At 38.8% G+C, this 9,678-nt stretch overlaps 1 protein-coding gene across 2 annotated transcripts in view; it reads right to left on the bottom strand.

Moving 5' to 3' along the window:
- Positions 1-9,678, bottom strand: part of SMURF1 (SMAD specific E3 ubiquitin protein ligase 1) — a 43,213-nt gene that overhangs the window by 4,378 nt on the left and 29,157 nt on the right. Inside the window, exons 9-17 of one of the 2 annotated variants that reach the window (XM_072349020.1) lie at positions 7,541-7,687; positions 6,277-6,481; positions 5,470-5,573; positions 4,923-5,037; positions 4,049-4,227; positions 3,078-3,215; positions 2,610-2,730; positions 932-1,133; positions 41-125 (exon numbers count right to left, since the gene is read on the bottom strand). In XM_072349020.1, the coding sequence (XP_072205121.1) occupies positions 41-125; positions 932-1,133; positions 2,610-2,730; positions 3,078-3,215; positions 4,049-4,227; positions 4,923-5,037; positions 5,470-5,573; positions 6,277-6,481; positions 7,541-7,687 (1,296 nt within the window). The remainder of the gene's footprint in view (positions 1-40; positions 126-931; positions 1,134-2,609; positions 2,731-3,077; positions 3,216-4,048; positions 4,228-4,922; positions 5,038-5,469; positions 5,574-6,276; positions 6,482-7,540; positions 7,688-9,678) is intronic. The other variant, XM_072349021.1, reaches the window with a different exon arrangement.

Genomic DNA, 9,678 nt, shown 5'->3' with positions numbered 1-9,678 from the left:
AGGGAAAGCACGCACTGACAAGTAGAACATTTCATCTTACCAAGTGTGGGCTTTTGGAAGGTTGTCTGTGTTTGCATCTATTAAATGGATGGTAAACAGTCTGGGTCCTGCAGCGCCTGTAGAACCTTACAAACAGACATTCTAGTTAATGCACTTCAATAAAATAGCGTTAGTGCACACGTATTTTTCTATTTATAAAAAGGCAACAGAAAATCACAGTTCCAGGTGCAGATACAAGTGTGCTATAGACTGTCTGCAGATCAGATTTGCAGCTGGTGAAGATATAATAGAAATGATGGGTCTCTTAATGACAACAAACTTTCAGAGCAGTATTTTGGAACGCGGTTAAACTTCACACAGTTATACTTTCAAAAACGAAAAGGCTCAAAAGAAAGAAGATTTTTCTTGCAAACAGAACTATGCATTTCAGTTCTGAAGATCAGTTTACTGTCAGCTAACACGTGGAATGCTATCAGAAGAATCACAACAGTCTAGGACAACTGCTACCTTTTCTGACAACAAAAACTGCAACTTTCAGGAAGTCATTTCAAGTCTAACGGTCTGTTGCCAATATCAATAGGGATGCACTTCTCATGTAAAAGAACTGCTCAGTCTGCTCTATAATCATATACATGCTCTCATGCAGTGATACTAACAACATCAGTCCACAGAACTGTAAGAGACTGATAAGCCAGTACTGACAGCAGCTTAAGTGCTACGTGAGGACAGATTGTCCAGCTTGCATGAGTTGTTAGCAACAGCTAAAGTGGTCGCCAGCAGCCACTGATAAACGTAGAACTGCTCTTAGGATGAAAAGCTTGCAAGTGATCGAGTTATCCAGTAATGATATTGCTGATATTCTAGAAGGGCCCAATAAATTCCACACAGTCTTCCTCCCACTGCATGTTAACTCAGCCTCCACATCAGTCACCTTGTAAAGCCTTGAAACCTTGAAGTGGGACACGCGTTGAACCTGTCACAAACTGCAAAAGCCTTGCCCTTCTTTCTTCATCAAATGTTTCCACAGCTTGCCAGAACCACTTCACAATATTGCTATCTGCCATGCAGTGCTTTAGGCGTGTGTTTGACTTCCAGTCATTCAGGTCTATCTTATCCAGGCCTCCTATGATTAGCTGTTAATGGATTAGAAAATGCTTTAACATTCAAAGTCATTTCAGTTTTGCAGCTATGAAAACATACATTGAGTTATTTCACAATGCCCAGCATTCTTTATGCACTCGAGCCACCTTCCTGGTACACAGTAACCCTCCAAAACAGTTTAGAACAGGAAGTAAATCTCCCCAGTTAATCTGCAATGAAACCGAAGCCGAGGATTACACCAGAACTGGAATTTTCAGAAGAAATCAGATTCAAATGCCCATTCAAGACCTGCTTTTTAAATCTAGTCTACCTGAAAAGTACAGTGAATCTTTATGAGGACGCAGCACAGACTTGGATGAAGGCATGCCATCTATTGAGTTGGCACAGAAATCATTTTCCTGATCTGCCTTTGTCCTAGAGCTGCTAATAACCCACTACAAGAAAGTGCTGCTCAGTTTATGGTTACAGCCTAATTGGTCCGTTGTCCATAACTGACCATTAACTACAAAAACTTTGCAGCTGTTTTTTGATGTTGTTTATGAGAGTGTCTGACAAAGACTAGACAGATTACTTCAATCTCTTTTCCAGATGAAACCAGGTTGCAAAATATTGAATGAGGAAGTCATTACTGGCCATGAGTCTAACCAGCTACCCTGGCAACGACAAACAAATGGCATACAGGAGACATCAGCACTCAAAACAAAATGTGTGTCATATTCTAAATTTCCCATAATATTCCATATTGAGAATTCCATTCTAAGAGCTACCATTAAGTAGCTGTCTCTTTGTGACACCAAGATAGTACCCACTTAGACTAACTTACAGTATTAGGGCAGTTGTGACTATTCTAATTTGGACAGAATTGAAACATTAATTGGATTTACAATCTGCCTTTTTAAACAACCAGCTCATGGAACACAGTAACTTCGTGTGAACAATTGGTCTGCACAAACTACTATTAAACTAGTTCTTCCAATACCCCAAATAGTCCACTGCCTTCTTTAAAATAATAAACAAAAAACAGAAAGAAAAACGGTGCAGAACTCTATACCTCAGGATTAAATGCAAAGATAAACTCATTCATTTTCTATGCGCTCTCTCACTTATACTTTAGCTGCTGTAAACCATGACTTATGTGTCTATAGAAACAGACATGTATTAAAATAGTTATTGAAGAAAACAAGTTCTGGGGCACATAACAGGTTAGGTCTTGCCAGCAGCTCTTCAGGCTTGCAGAATTCCCTCTCTCTGCCCAGACCACCTGCTTTGAGCATTAGTGATTGGTTACACAACACAATGTATTCATCTCCCCTGCTCAAGCAGTCCTCTCACTAACACTAACCCAAAGTACATCTAGAATAAAACAGAAAGTGTTTGGCTTAACAAATGCATAACCTTCTGGTATACAAACTGTAATACAAACTGTATTGTTATTTACTATCAAATCAGTGTTTGAGTATAGAATGTACAAATTACAAACTAATATTCCAAGCAGGTAAAATGTATACCTCAAGCTCCTTCTGGTCAAAAGGCTTGAGGAGATGTTGGGGAATGAGTTCATTAAATCCTTTCTGCAGAGCCAAGAACTGTGCTTCTATGCCTCTCATAAATCGCCAGTTCACATACAACCTGGGGGAAGGCAAAAAGGTCAGGGTGATAAGCTGGATAAGAATGAGCTTTTTAGAGCAAGGCAGGAAAAAGTTCATTTTACAGAGGAATTGGTTTTAAAAGACATATTATGAAAGAAATGATTATTAATTCCTTTTGCTATCAACAGTTAATTATTACACCACTAACAGACAACACAAAGTACAACTTACAACTTCTTCTTCCCAGGCTTTACTACATTACATTGCATGGACGCATGTAATTCATGATTCAGGTATTTCCCTCTGAAATACCCATACCATTAGTTTCACCATATAAAAAGAAGCAATGTGTTCACTGCCTTCCTTCCACTATACGTTCTGCAATACCTGACATATTCTTTCTTGTTCTCTTCTGTCACTGGAATGTTCCTGCCATTTGGTTTGAGTTCGTGCTGTAAAATCCTCCCAAAAGCATTGTGTTCCACACAGAAAGTATGGTCCAGAACTGGGGTGATATCGTTCTCTCTAACAAATGAAAGACAGAAGGTAAACTTTGTATTTTTGATCACTTGCAGTGGCGATGCTGACAGCTTGTTATTTGAACACACAGCGTCAGTATAAACCTGTAAGCATCCATCTGCATTCCACACCACTAGAGGAATGCTGCCACAGCCACTGATTTCCATACGGCTTAATGCCTGCTGAGGAGCCCAGTCAGAAGCATCATTCTCACCATTACAATTGTGGTAGTATTTGGGATAATGAATAAATAATTAAACCCTAAACACACACACACATATACACAACAATAATCCAATTTGCTGTCATCTACTGAGTGCAGCACAGAAGAAATCACAATTATTTTCAATAACATACCAATAACTTCAAACATAAATTTAAACCAGCCTTTATGAAAAAGGAACAATGCAAAGCAATGCTGAAGAATCCCAAAGCTTCACTTAATGATGATGGGTTTGTTTTGTTCTAAACTGTACATGTACAAAGTTCAAAATAATTCAATTTATTTTCTTCTTAATCAATACTGTTGTTCTTTTGTTTTTAAATCCACACTTTCTTAAGGCCAAAGGTTGTACTTCCAAACTCGGGACAGAGTTCTGAGGATTCTGATACTGTGGTATTCTACCACGCTCACGCAACACTTAATTTAGAACCTAATTTACTACAAGGAGGCCTAACACAGTTTACATAAGAACAATTTCCTCACATACTTTGAGCTTTTTGACACAGAAATTGTTACTTGGGAATTTTGTACCCATCTCCCCTGTTATTAGACCCTTCTATTTTCTGTAAAGCATTATCTTCTCCACAGCAAGACAACCAATAAATACAGTACTTACAGAATCCAGACTAAACTTTTGTGTAGTTCTGGGTCAACAGATTCCAGATCAGAGAGCTGAATGGGTTTCCCCAGGAGCTGTTTATAAAAGGGAACTGTGAACCCCCCATTGATATAGTGTCCATGGAACACAGCCAAGCCCATTATCCGACCAACAAAATGGAAATAAGACAAATGGTCCTGCAGGGAGAGAGAAGAAAATCAGGCAGCACAAAGACACTCTAACACTGACATCTCGTGGCTATTTAAGTGCAAGTCATCTGCAGCCCCTCTGGGCAAAAGGAACCACAATTTTTCCTCATAACATAACCAAGAAGAGAAGCATTTAATGATTAAACATATCAAACAAGTCTCTGCACTTTACCTAATAAACTATATACAAGTACTTTAGACCTTGCAAACAGAATTGCTTCTCCTTTTAGGGTTTACATCAATACAAGTTCTACAATAATGAGGAAGAAAACACCCAAACAACACAGCAGCTTATTGAGAAAGGGCAAACAAGGCTTACAAGCCCCTACAGTCCATGGAGTGGACACTGCTTAGAATGCAGTGTTTGCACAATCAATCATCTGCATTTAAAATGAAGAGTACTTTTACCTATCCCAGAATCCACACTCACCCCAGCGAGTACTGAGGAGTCTTAAATGACAGCTAAAAGAATTCAGATACTTATCAAAGGAGAACTCCTCTCTCATGATTTTCCATTTCTGTGCAAACCCTGCTCCTCTGCATTATAACAATACAAGATGTGTTAACACATTTTTACCTCACTTCACTGTTTATGTTCTCATCGTGAAAAAATCAGCTGCAATTATAAGCTGCAAGGGACAATCTCTTGAAGTACACATATTGCTCACAAGTCAATTACTTACGGGATTGATAGAGGAGTCTGGATTGATTTGCAGCATGTAAATATTATCTGTAGAGTACTGGAAGAGTCCATAGTATGGATTCAACATTTCATGGCACAGTAAATACAACCATTCTCTGCCAAAAAAAAAAGTGTTATTTTAGAAGAATGTAACTTTCACTTAAGTTTTAGACAACACAGTTACTGTGAACCATTAACACAGTTATCAGTTTCCTATTTCAAATTAAATCTATTGCTTTCCACCTGCAGACCAAAGAACTGCACTTAAAATCTTATTGTGCTTTTCACCTTACAGGTTGCTTGGTTTTAGTTTATAAGTAGTGAAGAAATTAACATGAATTAACATAGCTAGTAAGCCATGAGACAATGCCATCTCATTCCTTACCCATTCACTAAACATGGTCAGGGACATATTTAAACAAATCAAGTCTGTACAAGACTCATTGAAACACACACACAAGTACACACACACACACACACACACACACACACACACAAAACCCCACCAGTTTTACAGCTCAAAACTGTCAGAAAAACTAAAATCTCACCTTGCTACTCCTCCATAATCCAGGCCTTCCTCGCCTCGAAATTTTACCATAAGCCTCTTTTTCAAATCCTTTGGCCTCATCTTCATTATCTGACGGTAGGATTCCTGTACATGTGTAGACATATTTATAGGTTGGGTTGGTGGTTTTTTTTTTAACAGATTAGACATTTTATTTCTTTTCTATAATTAGCTCTACTAAGAAGCAGTAGTACAATAGATTTTTTTTACTCAGCTGCAGAAAACATTCTGTTAAAGGGCTAATCTAAAGCACATTTCAATGACAAGACTATAATTTGTTGGTATAAAGTCCACAGAAGGATTAATTCCCCTTTGCTACAAAAGTACTTAAAAAGTAATCCAATGTAAGAATAGAAGAATGCCCAATTAGAGTTACTTTTTACATGCCCACATACACAAGCAGTAATAACAAGCAGATGCCATTCCTTTTCAGTTTTCAACTTTTGTCATTTCTAAATGAAATAGAATGCTCAAATGTGTCAGCAAAATCCATGTAAAGTTTACATAACCCAGCTTTCCTCATGTAAGGTGAAAGCCTTTTAGCAACTAAAAATTTGTATTGGCAAAAGAACCCCAAACTACTCAGAATTTCTTCTTATAAATGGCCGAGATAAAACATGAAACTAAATGAATGCTCTTTTTCTTTAATTGAATCAGAGTTCTGATAATCTGTATGATACCACCGGATTCACCACTTCTCCCATTAAACAGACTTGACGTAAGAAAAGACCAGTTTTATTAAACTTGAGTGAGAGAAGTTGATATTAGTAGTAAAGAGTCCATCAAATACCTCAAATATCTCCTCTCTGGACACTTCAATTCGGCAGTGACCTGCCTGTGGCTGCTGAAGGGAAAGCTCATGTCTAAGAACTTTCAGCTTTTGCACCAAGTCTCTTTCGTATCTCTGTGCAGGCAACTCCTCGCCCTCTTCCACGGACCCCTCATTTGGAGCTGGCAGAGGCTGCTGGCTGGGCTCTTTTAGCTGGCATTGATGGCTTTGAAAGAAAAGTAAAATATTTATTCTAGAAGCGTTACAAAAAGGAAGATGTAAAAACAATAAAACTTTCTGGTACTTGTCCCATACAACTTGAAGAGAATAACAAGAATAGAGACCTCTAATGAAACAATAGCTTTATTAATGGAACCATCTAACAACTACAACAAATTTTTTTTCCAGCTCCTCCCAAAGTAAGGATAACACACTAGAAAAGAACTACCTCTACAATTACTGGGAGAGAAATGTGTAGTTCTCCTAAATAGATGAAGCCTCAAACATTCATCCTCATTGCTCATGCCTTTATGTGGGCTGAGGATCCATTTCATATTTTCAATAAGAGATTCTGCAGGATATTCTTCAAGCACAGACCAATTGGATCTAAGACAAATTCTGAACTCAAGCACGATGCACACCATCAGGCTTCTTCCAGGGCCAGTTCTGTAACAGTGCAGCTGCTTTTGCATGATGTAGAGCTTGAATTTATTAAATCCTGCTAAACTTGAGCTGGCTGTGCACGGCACCAGGAGACCAGACTCCAGCTGGCTTTATATTCCTCCTGTCTGGAGCTCAAAGGAGCACAAAGGCAGCTCAGATCTACCAAGAGCTAGCATAGAACTAGAACTGCTAAGCCAGAGAGACATGAACAGAGTGCTGTGGAACCGCCTGGCAGATCCTCTACTCCACAATCCAGCATTTCTAGATCTGCATATTTTCTCCAACACAACTTGGTGCAGTTTTGTTAAACCAACTTAAAAGATCAGCATTATGAAGAAATATGCAAGCCCTCCCTGGGGACTGCAAAGCATAATAAAAACGGTTTTGTAGAGTCTTCGCATGAAGGTAAGACAAAACTAGGGCTGACAACTAATATTCAGACCCTGATTAGACTCACACAAAAATTCACCTCCTTGCATCTGTTGCCTAATATCATTATGCAGAGGGGTTTTCTTTCAGCATCTCATGATTCCCCTACTTTAACTGTAGTTAAAATTGTACAAAAATAAATGGTTTAAGAATCTAAACTTGAGATGAATTATTTATCGTGCAAGCTTCTTACTTCATGATGTGATGTAGTCGTGGATCTGTGAATTGCGTGGTTCTGTTGTTATGATCTACAAAATATATTCTTCCTGAAACTGTACTTCTAACTTCCCAACCTGGAGGCAGAGGTCCCAGTTCATCACAATTCACACTGTTAAGGTCTCTAAGGAGAAAAGTAAACAAAGTTAAAGCACTCCCGAAGTGAAGGCGGAACCAATTACATTCAGGGGATGGGGAGTGAATTTGGCTCTCTGAGATTCCAGGCTATGAAAGTCTCAGGAAAGCGGCAGGCGTTAACTACTTTAATGTTGCCTTTTTAGAACCCTCCATCTAAGCAGTGCAACTTTGTAATCTGTCCTTGAGAGTAACAAAGCCATGCAGCTTAAAAGTAACTTCAACATGCAACATCATCATCTAGGCAGAGCAGCAAAAGGCCAGAGAGATCTTCTTTGTAGCAAAAAGTTTCACAGAAAAGAAAAGAAAAAATCCTATTACCACTAATGCGAGCCATGTGCAGAAAACCTAAAAATGAAAGGCCTCTAAATCAACCACTGCCTCCAAATACCCAGGAGGGTAAGAAGCCAAGGCAGCCAAACACTAAAATGGCTTAAAAAGAAAAATTCACCTATTTAATTAGCAAGGTTAGAAACTTAAGTACGAGAAATCGCTCACAGTAAGGCTTCTCTGACACGTTCATCCCTTTCATTCTTGATAGCTTTAAGGTGCCTTTCTTTGTAGGCGCTGCTAAAGGCAATCACTCACCTTCAGGTAGCACAATAGCCTTTAAATTCAACACGGGATGTATTTACAACTCGAGAATTTAAAACGCTTTAAAGCTACCCCATATAGTAAAATACCAACAGTGGCAAGAAAAAGAAGGAGGGGAACCTGGAGACTGTTGTTTTGACAGGAATGCTGTTAAGTGAGGTATTCTCTAGACAGCTGAGGTGGGTTTATCTATTATGAAGGGCTGAAGACATCACTCTATAGATTTCATTACCTAAATCTAACAGCCCAACATCAGTATAAGGGTATGAGAGGCTTTAGAAAAGGTAGCACACTTTGTACATCAAAGGCTTCATTACTGTCAAGGGATGGCATAAGCCAGCACGGGGTACACAGGGAGACTGACAAGCCTTTGTTAGGATCCTTGAAAGAAGATTACAGTTGTAACCATTTGTTTCAATCAGCTGCACATCTGAAAGTGCTTTAGAGATCTGATTACACCAAGTTTTAACCTACATCTGTGCTAAATGCCAAGGTTACATTTTTGCACTGTAACTCTGTGGCAAAGAAAAACCATCTCAACCTAAAGAGAGGTGACTGCTGGATCTTTAGACACTGCTGTGACCACTTACATTGCTGGTCCCAAAATCCTGGCTAAAATCTGCAGCAAAAAGAAGCAGCAGCTTTCATTAAGTAAACCAGGATCACTTGAAGAAGAGACAAGGCTTTGGGCATCCAAGCCTCACTTGCGTGACGTGAAGAATGAACATTGTCATTTCTTCTTCCAACAGCATCAGCTAATCTAACATCAGCTATTTTATCTCTCTCTAAACCTCATTTTTTCATATCCTCCCATATACTGTGGTTATATCAACACTTTTGCCTACACTACTGTATATAATTTTTCTAATATCCTGTACCACACCGGTCTATTACACAATGAACACAGCAGCTGAAGAGCTGCAAACGCTGAGCTTTACTACAGAACTGGGTGTGCAGGCAGCCCAGTGAAACAGCCCAGATTCAGAGCTCCTCAAGGAAGACAGACAGACCTCAGTCACAAAGTCCTGGATTAACTGCAGGTTAAGTTTTAAAGAGGCTTTACTAAATTAATCATGTGGAGGATTCGAATTTCCTAGCTGCAAATCATTGGTCTGAAGCATAAAAACCCCAACACTACATCAAGTTTAAAGACTACAAGTAATCTCTGCTTCAGTTGTAACAGGAACGGGCACTATTATACAGAAACTACCAATTCAATACTCAGGCAGCAGTCACCTTTTTATTTAATTTGTAGTCCAAAGTGTTTCTAAAGAAAAAATATTTGATTCAGAAAACCAACTTTATAAAAAACAATAATGAAGTCACAGTGACATTTTGGAAGGGTTTGCCAAATGGTAATTCCTGAAGGACTACACGCTTTTCTTC

The sequence above is a fragment of the Excalfactoria chinensis genome, chromosome 14 (genome assembly GCF_039878825.1).
Source record: "Excalfactoria chinensis isolate bCotChi1 chromosome 14, bCotChi1.hap2, whole genome shotgun sequence".
Classification (NCBI taxonomy): domain Eukaryota; kingdom Metazoa; phylum Chordata; class Aves; order Galliformes; family Phasianidae; genus Excalfactoria; species Excalfactoria chinensis.
This window is presented reverse-complemented; position numbering and strand designations above follow the sequence as displayed.